The sequence below is a fragment of the Salmo trutta genome, chromosome 23, assembly GCF_901001165.1.
Source record: "Salmo trutta chromosome 23, fSalTru1.1, whole genome shotgun sequence".
Lineage (NCBI taxonomy): Eukaryota > Metazoa > Chordata > Actinopteri > Salmoniformes > Salmonidae > Salmo > Salmo trutta.
Genome location: NC_042979.1, coordinates 39,496,160 through 39,515,403, shown reverse-complemented (window position 1 = coordinate 39,515,403; position 19,244 = coordinate 39,496,160). Strand labels below are relative to the sequence as shown.

The window sequence follows — 19,244 nt, the reverse complement described above, 5'->3', positions numbered from 1 at the left end:
TTAGTGTGTGTGCCCTTGACAGAAAGTCCTTGGAATATAATAGGATTTAGGCTATTTAGCCATGTAATATTTTACATCACAGTTCAAATAATAGGCTATAGAGAAAGTTGCAGTTGCGAAAACAGTTTTTAACAGCATTTGAAAGCTCATCCGTGAGGTCACGGTAAGAAGAAAAAACTAAAGCGTTATCAAAGTCAATGTCACATGAGCACGGAGTCCAATCAAAACGTTTCCACGCTGAATCTGAGAAGCAGAAGAAACGTAGTTATCGAGACTTGAGCGCCCGCTCATTTTTAATCCAACTCTAAACCAAAAATTGTTGCTTTGTTTGTTTTGTTCATGTCTGAGCAGCACATATATCATGCTTATTGAATACATCTAAACAACATCAGTAAATATACCACCTGAAGTTCCTAAGTAAGTATTTTCAGCTATTAATCATGTGCAAGGTGAATGCGTTTTAATAATGGTTCCGTTTCGGATCGTTTTTCCAATAATGGGTTTAAGTAGGACTGCACGGTGGGACCTGGCTCCATTGCTGCATCCCCCGTTATGTTCAGTGTGCCGTCTGTAATGCACAGGCACATCAGTATCATAGTCTTCCCTTTATACGTCCCGTGTTGTTGTTTACATTGTACATTTTATTTCATCAAACACGGGTGATAAGTGATTATTTATTCATATTCTAGGCCTATATTATTTGATAGTAATACGACGGTATATATTTTATTGGTTTGGCATGCAAAATATGAGGCTACAAAAGACAGAAGGCCTATTACCGAACAGCGTTATATAAGTAGGCCTATTTTGGTTATGCTAGTTTTAGTCAGTTTAGTGGCAAAATCAAGAGGTAGCCTACGGTTCTTGTGATATTGGTTAGTTCACGATTAAAGTATATTCTAAAATCATGATCATTTTTATTAAGCCACTAATACTTATCTATAGCGTGTCAACCCTCCACATGCCAGTCACTCTATAGACCTACCTTAGCCAAGCAGATAGGAGGTGTCTCCCGTCGCTTACCTCACCAGCGTGACATGCCTTCCAATCAGATCCACCCTCACAATCTGTAAATATCAGGAGGGTATGTCTGTCGGTGGGCATGCACATGGTAGGTCTCCATCAGGCAAAGTCAGTTCTTGTAGGGAGCTGCTCACTGCTCCTTCCTCCATCATCATTCCTGCGGGGTAGGCCTATTCATTTCATAAAGTTAGAGCCACAGCGCGTGTTTCGAAGTCGTTTCTCGGTGGATGCATATCCAAACTGACACTGAATAGCCTACTACCGTTCTAGCCAAGAGGAGAACGGACACCGAATACTACCGTTCTAGCCAAGAGGAGAACGGACACCGAATACTACCGTTCTAGCCAATATAACGCTGGGGATTCAACAGGTATGGCTTGCTTACGTAGACTACTTTTGCAGGTTTCCGAATGTCATCATTCAACAATGAACTTTTAATTTAGTGCGGTGATTTAAAATAATTATGTTAATGCTGGTAAAGTATTTGTTTTGATGCTCAATTGAAAATATGCATGTTCATAAATGATGTATCTTTGCTAAATGTGCGTCATTTCGTTGCATAGTTTCGTAGGCCTAGGGTCAAAATACGAAGCCTATTTCTGATGGATCAGATTATTGGGGATACAAAATAATTCTTACAATATTAGATTGCTATCGAATATGCATACCTGCGCTTTGGTTTATTAAAGATTGTAATCAGGTTTTAATTAGCCCTTTCTTCTGAAATTGGATAGGCTACATGTTTGCCGATAATTTTGTTTATGCACATAGGCTACACACATCCAAAATACAAGCAAAGAAATGCCATTAATTTTTATGAAATATGACAATATTTCCAATATTTAGGCCTATTAGTGGAAATACACATAATTGATAGGCCTAAACGTAAGACAGAATACTGGTGATACAGTTCAAAAAGTTTCTATATACATTAAATAGAGTGATTTATTTGTAAACTACCTTTTGCTCACCGGCATGTACATTCCCAGGTGTTCCGTTGACCGGAATGGAGTACACTTATGATGTCGATTTGGAAGAGCTATGTCCTGTTTGTGGCGATAAGGTGTCGGGATACCACTATGGACTACTGACGTGTGAAAGCTGTAAGGTAGGCTGCAAAAGACGCAATCATTTATTTTTATAAAAGGCTTTTTATTTACGTCAAGATGGTATCCCTCAAGAAATTCGTTATCATTTTTATTAATTAAAATGTATTAATATTATTTTCGTTTTTGTATTAATTGTATTGCAGCATTGATGATGATCTTGTGTATTTTGTTAATAGGCATGTCTATATGAACTCTCTCTCACAGGGTTTCTTCAAAAGAACGGTTCAAAACAATAAGAGGTATACATGTGCAGAAAACCAGGATTGTAAAATTGACAAAACTCAGAGGAAACGGTGTCCATTTTGTCGGTTTCAGAAATGCCTGAATGTTGGAATGCGATTAGAAGGTAACATCATTTTTATTTGATTCATTTAGTTCATATTTTGGTTTAACATGGCATGCAGTCAGATTTTAAAATTAATATATTTAAACGTCTACTTGTTGTATATTTTTGGGGGGCTATAAATCAGATTTGATGAAGTTTGATATCTGTTTGATGAAATTACATGTCTATCTCTTTGTGTTGATGATATATTTTATTTTACAACAGAAGGCTTCCATAGGCTGCATTATAGTCTGTCTGATGGTAGGCTTATTATCAAATAGGTGTCGTTAAATATTCCTCTCTAATTAATGAAACGTAAGAAAAATGAGCTATATTGTCAGTTGTTGCATATATATTTTTGCCAATGTTTGGGTTTTAATTGCTGTATCAACATTGGCATATTAGCTATGGAATTCTATTTTAAAAAATCTAGCTCCAGGTAAACTATTTCAGTAGCCTTTGATAAACCGTGTATGAACAGTTTTCTAATATGACTGAATAATTAGAAGAGCTTTGGATGAGGTTATTCTTCATATGTCATTAAATCATAAATCAATCTGTAAATGCAATTTAAAGTTATTTTGGGATTCAGAATAATAACAAAACAAGAACTAACATTTTAGTTTATCCCTGGAAATTAAATGTACTTTACAATGGATTTAATCCATATCTTCAAATATATACATTAAATCTACAAAAAGATTGCTCTATTATTGTATTTTTGGTTCACATTTTGATTGCTGCACCAATAACTCTCACATGCTAACTTCAACCTCTGCATAGTGAATGCTAGCAATGAATCGAATAACAGTAATGGCGTTCGATCTTGCTCTCATTCCATCAGCTGTCCGTGCCGATCGCATGCGAGGAGGCCGGAATAAGTTTGGCCCCATGTACAAGCGCGACCGAGCCCTCAAGCAGCAGAAGAAAGCGTTGATTCGAGCCACCGGCCTCAAGATGGAGACCACCCCTCCGATGCTCTCCCCTGACACCCAGACAGACTACACCTTCACCGGCAGTCTCCCGGGCCTCCACCCGCTCCCCAAGGGCATCCTCCACACCACCACAACCCCCATCGCCCCCACAGACTACGACCGCAGCCTCTACGGACCCCCCTCACTGGGCATGGCTATGCCTGGACCCCCCCCCCATGCACCCTTACCCCCCCAGTACCAGTACGCCTCCTTCCCCAGCAGGGCGATCAAGTCAGAGTACCCGGACCACTACACAAGCTCCCCAGACTCGGTAGTGGGCAGCTACACCTACCCGGAGCAGGTATACTCTGGACCGGGCTCTCCGCAGGTCCCCGGGGTGCCTCAGCTGGTGCTGGAGTTTCTGCGATGTGACCCGGACGAGCTGCAGGTGCAGAGTAAGATCGCTGCTCACCTTCAGCAGGAGCAGAGTGGCCAGGGGGGCAAGGGTCAGGAGAGACTCAGCCCCTTCAGCCTAATGTGTCACATGGCCGACCAGACGCTCTTCTCCATCGTGGAGTGGGCCCGAAGCTGCATCTTCTTCAAGGAGCTCAAGGTAGGGAACCAAGAGTCAATAATTTGTTGTCATACCAAGCAAAGTTGTTAATCATTTGGAAACCTCCACATTTCTCAGAGATGGTTTAGACTGTAGATGATATGCCGTCCTTACACTTTTTTCATGAAAAAATAATCTATTAGTACAAATGTGTTGTACACTTTTGTACAAAAGGACTTGAAAATAAGACAAAAAAAACCTTCCCACTGTTTTGATGCTCCTGACGTTTTATTAGCAATGTTTCAACCACAAAGGTCTTCGTCAGGCTTACAGGTAAGACCTTTTGTATAGTTAAGGCTGACAAAAGCCCTTTCTGGTTTAAAGGTTTCAAATTGTGTAGAGCCTAATATTTATTAATCGCCTGAGTGGGGCCTGTGAGAATCATAACATGGAGGATACATAATGTTGTATTTTCCCAAGGCATATGGCATATATTATTGTATCAGTTTTTGTTTATTGGGGTGAGTTCCCTATATCAGGATGTGAATTAAAATTCAAGTGATGAATTGGGAAAAACTCAACAATGAATATGATAACCAATTCCTGAACTGAGCGAAAATCGCCAATGCAATAACATTGGGATACACACAAGCGCACCCACATTTGCACATACATACACATACACACACATACACTGTCAACATTTACCATTTTACGCATGGACAGCCATGCACACATCTCTCACACATTATTCTGCTGTTTATTTGGGACTTCCTACTGCAGAGGTGTCCACCATGATGAAAAGACGATGACAGGTGGAATCAAGGAAGCACATCCGTATCCATGACAATTCAGAGAGCAGAGTGACAGCTTTTTTTTCAACACACACACAGCCCAGGGGGTATTCCACACACACACACAGCTCAGGGGGTATTCCACACACACACACAGCCCAGGGGGTATTCCACACACACACAGCCCAGGGGTTATTCCACACACACACAGCCCAGGGGGTATTTAACACACACACAGCCCAGGGGGTATTCCACACACACACAGCCCAGGGGGTATTCAACACACACACAGCCCAGGGGGTATTCAACACACACACAGCCCAGGGGGTATTCCACACACACACAGCCCAGGGGGTATTCCACACACACACAGCCCAGGGGGTATTCCACACACACACAGCCCAGGGGGTATTCCACACACACACAGCCCAGGGGGTATTCCACACACACACAGCCCAGGGGGTATTCCACACACACACAGCCCAGGGGGTATTCCACACAAACACAGCCCAGGGGGTATTCAACACACACACAGCCCAGGGGGTATTCCACACACACACAGCCCAGGGGGTATTCCACACACACACAGCCCAGGGGGTATTCCACACAAACACAGCCCAGGGGGTATTCAACACACACACAGCCCAGGGGGTATTCCACACACACACAGCCCAGGGGGTATTCCACACACACACAGCCCAGGGGGTATTCCACCAAGCAAGTTAGCCTTAGCATTACAGTGGCCACCTACATGTAACTGTGCAACACGGTCTCCCATGAATATGTAAAAAATAGTGACTTTTAACCATTGTAGTGACTTTTAATAGTTACTTTTAACCATTTTAACCATTGTGCCATTGACATATTAGTTATATGCAGTGGTGTAAAAATACTTTAAAGTACTACTTAAGTCATTTTTTTGGTTATCTGTACATTACTATTTATATTTTTGACAACATTTACTTCACTACATTCCTAAATATTTTTTAAAAACTTTTTACTCCATACATTTTCCTTGACACCCAAAAGTACTCGTTACATTTTCAATGCCTAGCAGGACAGGAAAATGGTCCAATTCACGCACATACCAAGAGAACATCCCTGGGTATTCCTACTACCTCTGTTCTGTCGGGCTCTAAACACACATGTAAATTATGTCTTAGTGTTGGAGCACGCCCCTGGCTATCTGTAATTTAAAATAACAAGAAAATGGTGAAGTTTGGTTTGCACAATATTTGGAATTTCACTTTTGAAACTTAAGTATATTTAAAACCAAATACTTTAAGACTGGCCTTCTAGGCAGAGTTCCTCTGTCCAGTGTCTGCGTATTTTTGTCCATCTTAATCTTTTCTTTTTATTGGCCAGTCTGAGATATGGCTTTTTCTTTGCAATTCTGCCTAGAAGGCCAGCATCCCGGAGTCGCCTCTTAACTGTTGACGTTGAGACTGGTGTTTTGCAGGTACCATTTAATGAAGCTGCCAGTTGACGACTTGTGAGGCGTCTGTTTCTCAAACTAGACACTCTAATGTACTTGTCCTCTTGCTCAGTTGTGAACCGGGGCCTCCCACTCCTCTTTCTATTCTGGTCAGAGCCAGTTTGCGCTGTTCTGTGAAGGGAGTAGTACACAGCGTTGTACGAGATCTTCAGTTTCTTGGCAATCTTTCGCATGGAATAGCCTTCATTTCTCAGAACAAGAATAGACTGACGAGTTTCAGAAGAAAGGTCTTTGTTTCTGGACATTTTGAGCTTGTAATCGAACCCACAAAATGCTGATGCTCCAGATACTCAACTAGTCTAAAGAAGGCCAGTTTTATTGCTTCTTTAATCAGACAACAGTTTTTAGCTGTGCTAACATAATTACAAAATGGTTTTCTAATGATCAATTAGCCTTTTTAAAATGATAAACTTGGATTAGCTAACACAACGTGCCATTGGAACACAGGAGTGATGGTTGCTGATAATGGGCCTCTGCCTATGAAGATATTGCATAATATGCCGTTTCCAGCTACAATAGTCATTTACAACATTAACAATGTCTACACTGTATTTCTGATCAATTTGATGTTATTTTAATGGACAAAAAATGAGCTTTTCTTTCAAAAACAAGGACATTTCTAAGTGACCCCAAACTTTTGAATGGTAGTGCATGTCACTATGGTGACATAGAATAGTGACATTATGAGAGAGGTCTGAATTTTACTATATATTCTGTAATAACTCCACACAACCTCAGAATGGGCATGCTATAATTGACCTTAATAAGTCATATCCCACTTTAGAATTCTTTACACACCAGGGAATTGTAGCACGCTATTTGTGAGTGTTTATTCAAGCTAACTGGCTAATCCATCGATTTTCGCTCTGTGTAATGCTACCATGAGGTGAACGGCTAATTGACTTAGCTTCAACCGCTGCCCTCCCGTAATGCTCTCCTCAAGACCCATTCTGGTCAGGCGTGACTCGGGCTACCGACTATCAGCAGTGAACAAACAGATGCTCTGACACGTTGTAGCTACTTGAGCACTGGGTGCATGCTAGTTGCAGCAGGGACTGTGTGGGCGCGCATCGCTGCCATTCGGTTCACACATTGAGGAGAGGAGCCAGGAAAGGGCAATCTCTTCACTGTGGTTCCGTATGTCACCCAACGCTATTCATTTCAGTCTGACCTTCATCCATTCCTATCTGGAAGAGATTTTATGAAGTCAACCCTTCTTGGCCATCCTGACAGGCAGAATGGAACAGTGTTATCAGGAGAAGAGATCTTTTATAAAGCAGCATTTTATTTCAAATGATTGAATTATGCCTCAATCTGCTTATTATCCCTTCTCCCAAGGTTCACGGTGATGTTGACTGAACTAATTTAGAGTGAGTTAGGGAGGATATTTTATTTGTGTGTGTGTGTGTGTGTGTGTGGGTGGGTGAGTGAGTGCCAGTGTGTGTGTGTGCGTGGGAGCGTGTGTGTGATAGTGATGAATGGTAATAGCATACTTGCAGTGATTTAACCTGGTTAGGTCGAGGTCGGCGTTCATCTCTCCTAAAATAAAACACTTGAGTTTTATGCTGATGTAAAGGAAGTGGACTCTCTTAAAGTGCTGTATAAAGCAATACCATGTCCCTACTTTCAATATTTTCACCACAATGGAAGCATTGTTTGGTTTGATAAGGTTTAGAGCAGTACAAAGGCTGATGGATGAAATGTTTTATTTTTCAGGGTCTGGGGGTTTATTAATACTTGAATAGTTAACCGTTTAGTGTGGCTTATTGTTCTTAAGGTCAGTTAAACATTTTGGTTTGGCTTTCCTTTCACAGCTGAAGCAGACAATAGCAATTATATTACTGTATTCAATTTATAACACATTACATTGTTTTACATTCATTTATATATAATACCCTTTGCCTTTGTTGTCCTCTATCATATAGTAGATTCAGTATATACAGAGTAAATAACACAAAATAAGAGGTGTAGCACAAACTACATTCATATAATGTGAAAAGCTTCACCACAAGAACCTACTAGCCAAAGTCAACTTTGACTTTCTGTAGGAGGAGCACTAAGACATAAAACCAGTTGACTATGACTAACAGGACTATCTGCCAAGAAGTCCCCAGTTATTTTTGCCGGTACTGAAGGTATTCCTTGCAGTAGATAAGAGTGGAATGTGTACTCCAGAGTGTTTAGTTAATGTGTTTGGGTTTTCCATGTGGAGGGATAGACAGTATTTGTAAAAGATCAAGTTTTATTTGAGATTTTTACCACTTTCTGCGTAGTCAAGTCGTTACAAAATCTATTTCAATATTTTTAAAAGTGACCATTAATTGGCGTCTTCTTCTCCTCAGTCTACAGCTAGACTTCTGAAAGTTTGATCTAAGATGAGAGAAAGCTACTAAATAAGCTGTGTGATATACGTATTATCTGATTGTCATCATATGTCTAATAAATCATTTTAATTGTGGTATTTGTTATCCAATCACTATACTATATAATACATAATCACTATATAATACATAATCACTATTTAATATACTGAACAAAACTATAAATTCAACATGCAACAATTTCAAAGATTTTACTGAGTTAAAGTTCTTTTAAGGAAATCAGTCAATTTAAATAAATTCATTAGGCCCTAATCTATTGATTTCACATGACTGGGCAGGGTTGCAGTCATGGGTGGGCCTGGGAGGGCATAGGCCCATCCACTGGGGAGCCAGGCCCAGCCAATCAGAATTAGTTTTCCCCCACAAAAGGGCTTCATTACAGACAGAAATACTCCTCTAAAACGATGTTGGAGGCAGGTTATGGTAGATAAATTAACATAAAATGATCTGGCAACAGCTCCGGTAGCTTTACACACACACACACACACACACACACACACACACACACAAGGAAATATTTCCAATGATTGAAATGATCATACTAAAATGCATCGAAATACATTATATTCCTTACAGTCAATAGGTATGTTTACATGCACATTTTTTATTTAACCTTTTTTTAACTAGGCAAGTCAGTTAATAAGAACAAATTCTCATTTTCAATGACAGCCTACCGGGGAACAGTGGGTTAACTGCCTTGTTCAGGGGCAGAACGACAGATTTTTACCTTGTCAGCTCGGGGATTCAATCTTGCAACCTTCCGGTTACTAGTCCAACACTCTAACCACTAGGCTACCTGCCGCCCCATTTTACTATGATTTTTGTGGATAGTAAGATTAATATAATCATTTGATTTAAACATTTACATGCTTGCAACAAGAACAATTTCCCTAATAATCCTGTTTACGTGGACACATCTGAAATCAGGCTACCTAATAGGACTTTGATAAATGGCAATCAAAATAAACGTTCTTCCACATATTATTATATTCATATTTAACCATATTATAATAGTATTATAAATATGAAGCCTATTTGAATCTGAGTTCAGACATATAGAGTTTAAATGTGAAAACAATTTCTAAGATGCATACTTTCCATTTTCCAAACTCACTTCACTGGCGCTAAAGTGAGAGGCTCGCGCTGCCCATGCTAGAACAAATACACCGTTGTTTACATGTCCTAATAAATCAAAATATTGCAAAAAAATCTAGGTGTTTTAATCGACGTATGCTTACTTCGATTAAGACCTTAATGACCATTAAGATAATCAGAGTAAGGTGTTTACATGACTAATGCCATACTCACCCTACTGCCATAATCATTTTAACATAGAATTATCAGTGTGCATGCAAACTTACTCAACAGTGCTACGCTGGTAACAAACGGCAATATCTGGAGATGGGTTACCATGTGTTTTTCATGCCAGTACTAAGCTGGGCTGTGTGTATGTATGTGTTTGTATGTGTGTGTTTGTGTGGGTGTGTGTGTGTGCGATAGTGGATGTGGCATACATTAGCTTATTGACTCTCTTCACCACGTGTTGATGGGTAGTTTCCAGGTCTTTGTGTCTACGTCTGTGTTGGACAGGTGTGTGTCAATCCACTCACAGTAGAATGGCTTCCGGAAGGAACTTCTACCTCATTTACCAGGTGTAATGACTTGCTAGCATGGCATGCAATAGCAATAGAATGAGCCAGGTGGACATTAGCATTGCACCATATGCACTCAGAACAGCTGCTCTAGTTGTGTATCAAGACAAAAATATAAAACATGTTGTTCAGTATGTTGGTTAATAGTACAAAATAATCACTTTCATGAATTCAGATAATCTTTTTTTTCACACTCACAATACTTTTGCCTCAACCGGCACCTCAATGGTTGTACAATAGGCAGTATACACATCATATTAAATCCTAGAGTGGTATTCACCATTGACTGTTAGAAATAGTTCACGGACTCACCCATGGGAGAGTGAGAGCTGGGAGATAGAGAGAGAAGAAAGAAAATCCATCAAAATTCTGAGGTACTTGACATTTTCAATAGGTGCAGATGGGGGGATAGCAGTAGGATGCCAGACTAGAGTCTTTATGGTGTGCACTGTATTCCGAATGAAACCCCCCCAACATATTCTGTTGCATTCACATTGCTGTGTGTCAATGGTTTGTTGTGCAATTCCTGAAGTGTGTATTGAATCCGGTCTGGTATTTGTGTTAAAGAACTCGCTGTGCTACAACAAATAAATGAAAAACCGACCTCGTGGTGACAGAGCTCGACTTGGTGGTAAATAGTATCCATTTGCCATGGCAACAGAAAATCCAGACTAAATGGTGCCATGTCTCGATGGGTCTCTGTTCATATACTATATCTAGGTATCTTTGGTGATGTTGACATGCTTTTGTCCCTGGCTTGTGAATTTCCATAAAATTGAAGACTTAACTGATATTCAAAGAATGTTGATGTTTGTCAAACAAGCATGCTCGCACTCACGTCATGTGATGAGATGGGCTGGTTGTTAAACTGTATTGCAATGAATATTGATTTTTGTCTGTACAGTGTTGCTGTTCTCTGGGTTTGTAGTTGTTAGTGACATTTACCCAAAATACAACTTCAACTCAGGTAATGGATAGTGGATAGCCTGGTTCCTCTCTAGGTTTCTTCCTAGGTTTTTGGCCTTTGTAGGGAGTTTTTCCTAGGGAGTTTTTCCTAGCCACCGTGCCTCTTTCACATGCATTGCTTGCTGTTTGGGGTTTTAGGCTGGGTTTCTGTACAGCACTTTGAGATTTCAGCTGATATACGAAGGGCTATATAAATAAATTTGATTTGATTTGATTTGATAATGGATAATTCATAATCCATAGCTTGACTATGCCACAAAAAGCAGACTACAATAATCTTTTGTCATATCAGAAAGGTTTTCTGGATTATACTGTATAAATTGTATTTTATAAAGTGACCCCGCCCCCATGTTTACTGTGAATCCACCCACCATTGTTTGGTTAACCTTTTTTATGTAGCCTGGGAACTAATCTGAATTTTCTCTATTTCACTTCACAATATCAGTCTGGCCATGGGCTTTCATTACAACTGTTTGCCCCTATCTGTAATGGTGCATTACTACTGCTTCTGGTTAACCACATTAAGTTCATTGATAGTTAAAGGGATTGTTCACTTTAGTTTAGCAAATGTTTTTACTTACCTTGGGTGTTGTCATTTTAAGCAAACCATTTTAAGTCTGTTACCTTGTTATGTAGCAAAGCTATGGGGATTCAAAAGCATGGGAATCTGTGTGTCTGGAACACACCCCAAATATGTGTGTTTGAATGGATGTTCCTTCCTTCTGTCTTCTATCAGGTGGGAGATCAGATGAAGCTGCTTCACAACTGCTGGAGCGAGCTGCTGGTGTTGGACTTCATCTCCAGGCAAGTTCAACACGGCAAGGAGGGCAGCGTGCTACTGGTCACAGGGCAGGAGGTGAGTGCAATGATCACCAAGCATCATCACACACATGCACGCACACACGCACAGAAGTTGGATGTCAGTCACACCGCTCCTTATGGTAAACGCATATCACTGAGTATCTTTAATGAGACCAGAAATAAAACAAATTGAGGAAAGTTCCTATGTTGAAACTCATGCATGTGTATGTTGTGGTCTAGGTGGAGCTGGCGTCCATAGCGTCCCAGGCAGGAGCGACTCTCACAAGCCTGGTGCAGAGAGGACAGGAGCTAGTTGAGAAACTACAGACCCTACAGGCGGACCGCAGAGAAATTGCCTGCTTCAAGTTCCTCATCCTCTTCAACCCCGGTGAGTGGGAGATTCAATTGCATGTACAGGGGACCACCATGGGGAGCTGGATATCCCCATAACAAATAATTCTCTCCTAGTTAAGGGTTGAAAATATGGTTGAAAATGTTAACTTTATATTAAGGTCCGTGGACCAATCGCCATTAAGTTCCTTGTCCTCTTCGACCACTGCGAGTGGGAGATCAGCCATGGGTTCTCTATAGGTTAGTGCTATCAGGGATCCTTTGGACATCCCAACTCTAAAACCTAATCCTAACCTTAACCCTTACCTTAACCATTTTAAATGTAATCTTCAATGGGGTAACGTCAGTGTTGGGAAGTCCCAAGGAACGTGGATAGCATGGACCATTCTCCATATTTATTTATTAAAAATGAAATACAGAAATAACTCATTCACACCCCTTTCTGGGTAGGTCTCTAAGAGCTTTCCACACCTGGATTGCAATATCTGCCCATTATTCTTTTCAGAAATGTTCAAGCTGTGTCAAATTGGTTGTTGATAATTGCTACGCAACCATTTTCAGGTCTTGCCATAGATTTTCAAGTAGATTTAAGTCAAAACTGTAACTCAGCCACTCAGGAACATTTATTGTGTTCTTGGTAAGCAACTCCAGTGTAGATTTTGCTTCGCGTATTAGTTAATTGTCCTGCTGAAAGGTGAATTCATCTCCCAGTATCTGGTGGAAAGCAGACTAAACCAGGTTTTCTTCTTGGATTCTGCCTGTGCTTAGCTCCATTCTGTTTATTTTTTATCCTGAAAACCTCCCCAGACCTTAACAATTACAAGCATACCCACAACATGATGCAGCCACCACTATGCTTGAAAATATGGAGAGTTGTACTCAGTAATGTGTTGTATTGGATTTACCCCAAACATAACACTATATTCAGGACAAAAAGTGAATTGCTTTGCCACATTTTTTTGCAGTATTAATTTAGTGACTTTTGGAATATTCTTTATTCTGTACAGACATCCTTCTTTTCATTGTGTCATTTAGGTTAGTATTGTGGATTAACTACAATGTTGATGATCCACCCTCAGTTTTCTGATATTACAGACATTAAACTCTGTAACTGTTTTAAAGTCAACATTGGCCTCATGGTGAAATCCCTGAGCGTTTTCCTTTTTCTCTGGCAACTGAGTTAGGAAGGACGCCTGTATCTTTGTATTGACTGGGTGTATTGATACACCATCCAAAGTATAATTAATACCTTCCTCATTATCAAACGGATATTCAATGCCTGCTTTTTAAAAATGTTGACCCATCTACAAATAGGTGCCCTTTGCGAGTCATTGGAAAAACCTCCATGTTCTTTGTGGTTGAATCTGTGTTTGAAATTCACTGTTCTACTGAGGGACCTTACAGATAATTGTATGTGTGGGGTACAGAGATGAGATAGTCATTTATAAATCATGTTAAACACTATTATTGCACACAGAGTCCATGCAACTTATGTCACTCTTTAAGCACATTTTGACTCCTGAACTTATTTAGCCATAACAAAGGGGTTGAATATTTATTGACCCAAGAACATTTTAGCTTTTCATTTTTAATTAACTAAATAAACTATTATAAAAACACAATTCCACTTTGACATTCTGGGGTATTGTGTGTAGGCCAGTGACAAAAAATCTCAATCCATTTCAAATTCAGGCTGTAACACAACAAAATGTGGAAAAAGTCCGGAGGTGTGAATACTTTCTGAAGGCATTGAAAATATTAACTCGATATTCACCATCCGTGGACCAATAAGTAATGTCAAGTCCAACCTGGTTTAAAGTGCATCTTTACAAAGTTTCAATACACTTTGAAACAATAATAAGCAAGTCTCTGAGAAGCTATAGGGATTCCCATGGTGGCTTGTTTACTGTTTGTCTCTTGGCACAGTCATATAGACCCCTTTCTGCGTTTGCAAACATTGCCGCACGAGGGCGATGCGCGCAAGTTGGTGGCAGAACACGAAGAAGTTCTTACAGAACGCAAGCAAAAAAAGCCTCTATTTACATGTTGCTTATGAGTGCATTTCATACTACTTTTGGATTATAATGGGATTTTAAGGCTCGTATGAAAGTCCTGCTTAATATGATGTTAGTCCTCTTCGCAAATCAACTGCATTACACTTAAAAAAGCATTTATACTTCAATCTGTAAAATGGCGTTAGCCTTCTAGCTAACAGCTGCTGCATCCAAAATAGTTATTTTGCAAATATCCCAACCAAATATAATCTTAACGACTGTTAAAGCAAGAATCAAAACATCATTGTAAGCGTATGAGAGCTAAACATTTTTATTTTGTTTGGAAGTAATAAAAACGTAAATCTAGGCTATGTTGAATGGGTGCAGATGGTGATGGCTTTCTTACTGCCGCCAAGAGTCGCGGACATCTGTGTGTGGCGTCAGTGTGTTGTGTGCTGGAAAAGGGTCTATTAAATGTGAAATTCATACAATATTTTTTTGTTCTCTCATTTGGTACAATTGTTAGGTGTAATTGAGTTACAGATGTGTTTAATGAGCACTGTTGGAGAATTAGTGAAATCAAATAATCATGTGCTTAAATGAGGTTGAATTACTGAAATCAAATAAGCATGAGCTTAAATGAAAGTAATTGGTGTTGTAAATGAAATGCCCCACAACGGCTTCTTAACCTCACCTCATTTATCACATTTTGAAACATAACTGGCAATTCCTTCAATTTGAGTTTGATCCAAAGCAATTCATTTGTCAAAAGAAGGATGGCGCGCTGATATGTCGGTATATATTTTGGGGATTTGAGCATATTGGCAGTTTGTCCCCTTTATGGCTCTAAGAGGCTAAATGATTCGTCTCAATGGAGTGGCGCTTTGCACAGGTTATGGGCTTAATTCGAATTAGGCTGCTCTGAACAGGCTATGTTTACAAAGGCAACGAGCGTCGCCCATGTTGCGCACCACGCTCAAAGAAGGCTTAATGGATTGACCCCCACATCTTTTTTCTCCAGACAGACACTAGGCCAGAATCCGCCGTGCTCGGTAGATGGGAAAATGGCCTTTTATCATCTACATTCCCCTAAGCGGTAGCAATTTAGAGTCTGCCCACTGTGAACAAAAGCTGCTTTTAATAATAAGAGTGCTTGAGAGGGCCCCGGCGTTTGCGCAGAGTGTGGATCTTTGTGTGGGTTCTGAGTGGCTTATGTCTGTTTTCTGCCTCCCTCTCTCTCCCCATCTCCCTCGCTCGCTCACTCTCTCCTCATCTTTCTCTGTGTGTCGTCATTCGTTCATCTCTTTCTTCCTCAGGCAATTCGGTCATATTTGTAGGGGCAATTTTCGCTTCACCTTTGAGCAGTATTGAAAATATTATTGACAACGTTTGATTCAATTGTGAGGGGCTCCCCCCTCGGTGCTCTCGTGCTGAACCCCAGGAAAGGAGCCTCATCTGGGAAGACGGCAAGCTGTTGTCCCTCTCTTAGCCAAGCTAGTGCTGGAGCTATGCTCGTATGTGCTTCTATACATAACAGCCCACGTAAACAGACTTATGTTAGCTAGTATCTTTATAGTACAACATATCCTTGTGCTGGGTGCACATCGTCGTGGAAATGCTTGAGATACTCTCGAGCATACACAGAAACAAAGAAAGACTGACAGGCAGACATGAACAATTGGATCCATGTTTTCACTAAGAAAATGGCTGGGATTCAATCAAAGGATTGATGGGCGCTGTTTGTCATGCTTCCACATGCCACGTCAAGTCACAATATGTCATTTTCAAACACGTTCAAGAGCAGCACTTAAAGTTACAAATTGTGCGTTTGGGGTTAAAAAAAACTAACTTTCTGTCTCTTCTCCCCTCAGATGTGAAGCTACTGGAGAGCCAGGCGTTTGTGGAGGGTGTCCAGGAGCAGGTGAACGGGGCTCTGCTGGAGTACACCATGTGTGCTTACCCCCAGCACCTGGACAAGTTCAGCCGGCTGCTGATGCGCCTGCCTGAGCTCAAGGCCTTGTCGGCACAGGCCGAGGACTACCTCTGCTACAAGCACCTGAGCGGAGAGGTGCCCTGCAACAACCTGCTCATCGAGATGCTGCACGCCAAGAGGGCGTGCGCGTGAGGAGGGCACACGTTTGTGTGTGTGTGTATGTGTGTGTGTGTGTTTGTGTTTGTGTGTGTTAGTGTTTTTGACAAGAGGGAAGAGAGGAGGTGTGTGTGGGTGTCCACATGTTAGAGAGATAGAGTGTGAGAAAGGCAGAGGGAAGCGAGCGAGAGAGAGAGAGAGAGATCACCCTTCTTGCCCCCAAAGTGCCACTTACTTACTGAGGTCCCGGTCTCAGCCATTCCAGACTTTAGATCTAACTACAGTATGCCCGATACCTGGACTGGATTAATTCACCACCAAGAGTTGATTCGGTGGTAGAGAGATGCACTGAGTTGATTCATTCACCCTTCAGAGATTGAAATGTGGTTTACATTTGAAGATGATGATTCACTGTGCAGGACGTAGTCATTCTAAGAGTCATTCAAGGAAAACGATTGTCAGAGACCTGATTCATCTGCAGTTCATATTCAGGCAATGATGCACTAGCATACAGAAAACGGATTCATTCTGAATAATTCCATATCAAGTTCTTAAAACAATCTTATGCTAAAGACATGCTAATTAGTTTCTTGTTAATTAACTTGTAATTAAAATTCATACTGGTTTACTCATTATGTAATATCATATAGTTAATTAACTAATGACAATCACTAAACAACTAAAGACACACATTTCAGCTGGGTATAACCTACCTGAAGGGATCTTAAAAGAAGAATACCACATCTAAAGTTAGCTGTATGCTAATGTTGCGTAGAGGCTAATGCTCCTAGCTAGGTTGACACTACCACAATGACAGTATTTTTTTAAAGAGAGAAGAAAAAACGCTCCCAATGTGTGTCTACGACGAGCAGTCTCTCTGAACCTTACTACTGTGCCCTGTCTGCTCACGTAGCCTTACAAACTCACACCCCTGTAATATAGACTCATATTTATATTCTAAGCTGACAATTCTCCGTTTCCAATGTTTTTTCTCCTACTTTACTTCGGATGAGTCTGTATTTTAAACATTTCGTAAGTCAAATTTTCTTGTGTGGTTGCTTTTAAATTCTGATCTTTGTGTTTCCTAAAAAAAAATATGAAAAATGTAAAAGCCACAGGGAGATATTGTAATAGAAATATAGCTGTCACAGACGTGGTGTGTATCAGTGCACTAGTGAATAGGGTAGAGAGCTGAGGACAGGGAAAGAGAGAGAGATGGGAGGAGGGTAGAGAGAAAGCAATTTCATTCTCAATAGAGGTGACTTGCACTGTAGTTTCCCATTTGCCAACAAGGACCCTGCTACCCCCGGTTATGAAGTCAGATCAACAGAAAGGTCAAAGGGCACATGTAGATGTGCATTGACACATGAGTACACATGTAAAGAGTGTGTATGTGTGGTACACGACAGGGAGTTGCTGTAAGGCTCGTAATGAAAGAGATATGCAGCGTAGTACACCTACGCCCTCGCCACTTCCTGGCTGCACACAAACAAACACACACACACTGAGGACAATGACACACACTCATCCAGGTGACGAAAAGCTATGAAGAGAGAATCGTTCTGAATAGACAGCTACTGTACGAAATGTACAAATACGATGTTGACTACTGTAAATTGAAAGTGGAACTGAATACTGAATGTCGTTGGAGGCATTCTGAGCATTTTTATCTCTTTTTCTCGCTCTCTCTCTTTCTCTCACTCTCTCTTTCTTTCTCTCTCTTTCTCTCTGTAGATACATGCTCAATGTAAGTGATAAATTAACTGGAGAAATGTATATACTATACAGTATGTAATGAATGTATATGACATGAAATTTTACTCATTAATGAATGGTTAACGATGCAGCCCTGAAACTCATAGCACACTTTCAATATCAATGGTATAAGTTATGGCATGTGTGTGCACGCATGTGTGTGCATGGGTGCGTGTGTGTTTACACACCTGTGCCGTTGAGTGGGTAAGAGTTCTTAGAATATAGTACCTTAATGACGTGGCAAGGACCTCTACTAAAATAGACTTAATCGTTGCCTGATAGAAAATAACCATTTACAGTTTATCCATACCAGAAGACAATCACCACAACTATTTCTACATATTGAATGTGTATTTTCCCAATAAAAGTTGCCTCTGCAATGCTTTTACTGTTTTGGGAATTGAAATTCAGTCTTTCACTGACTTGCTCTCCCACTCCCCAATAAATGCTTTATGTTTGGGCCTTGCCCCTGGCCCCTTACCCCTGGCCCCTTACCCCTGGCCCATTAGTTCCACTGTCATACCCCATCAAAACCCCCCAAATAAGTTTGCTTTACGCCAACAAATGTAAACAAACACTGCATAGCCTCAAAACGTGGTTAACACTTTTATTTTCATGACACGGATGGCCAGTCCTTGCATCCATAGCTATGTCTATGAATTTGAGAGTGGTAACAATTTCTCCCAGCCCCTCCCTCAGCTTTTTGCCAAAACAGTGGCATGGAGGGCTTTGTTATTGTTTCAACTGCTGATTGCGCCTTTAAGTGGAGCAGACATTTACTGCCTTGCACTGTGTGATCTGGACATATGTAATCATGTGACCTCATTTGTCTGATAGTTGTTTATATATCTTGATTCAATCACATGATGTGTTTATTTTGGTTAATCCTTCTGACTGTGCTTAATTGTAATTGTTTCAAATCAATAAAAGCTAATTATTTAAAACTGGATGCAAGACTGTCAACTGATTTGAATTAAGTGGATTGTGTATTGGTTTCTTTAGCCTCATTTATACGTGAGGTGCGTTTAGTTTTCTTGAACGT

The 19,244-nt window shown here is 40.5% G+C and overlaps 1 protein-coding gene across 3 annotated transcripts; it reads left to right on the top strand.

Annotated features, from left to right (window-relative positions):
- The first annotated feature begins 302 nt into the window (after positions 1 to 302).
- On the top strand, positions 303 to 16,520 carry nr5a1b (nuclear receptor subfamily 5, group A, member 1b). 3 transcript variants are annotated; one of them, XM_029710263.1, is made up of 7 exons: positions 303 to 417; positions 2,013 to 2,131; positions 2,337 to 2,478; positions 3,302 to 3,984; positions 11,949 to 12,068; positions 12,254 to 12,401; positions 16,230 to 16,483. In XM_029710263.1, exons 2-7 carry the CDS (start codon positions 2,030 to 2,032, stop codon positions 16,481 to 16,483), a joined length of 1,449 nt encoding a protein of 482 aa, XP_029566123.1. In that variant the 5' UTR covers positions 303 to 417; positions 2,013 to 2,029. The 3 variants fall into 3 exon arrangements, with proteins under 3 accessions (XP_029566123.1, XP_029566122.1, XP_029566125.1); XM_029710262.1 differs by lacking the exon at positions 303 to 417 and adding an exon at positions 877 to 1,393; XM_029710265.1 differs by lacking the exon at positions 303 to 417 and having other exon boundaries at positions 2,030 to 2,131; positions 16,230 to 16,520.
- The last annotated feature ends 2,724 nt before the right edge of the window (positions 16,521 to 19,244 follow it).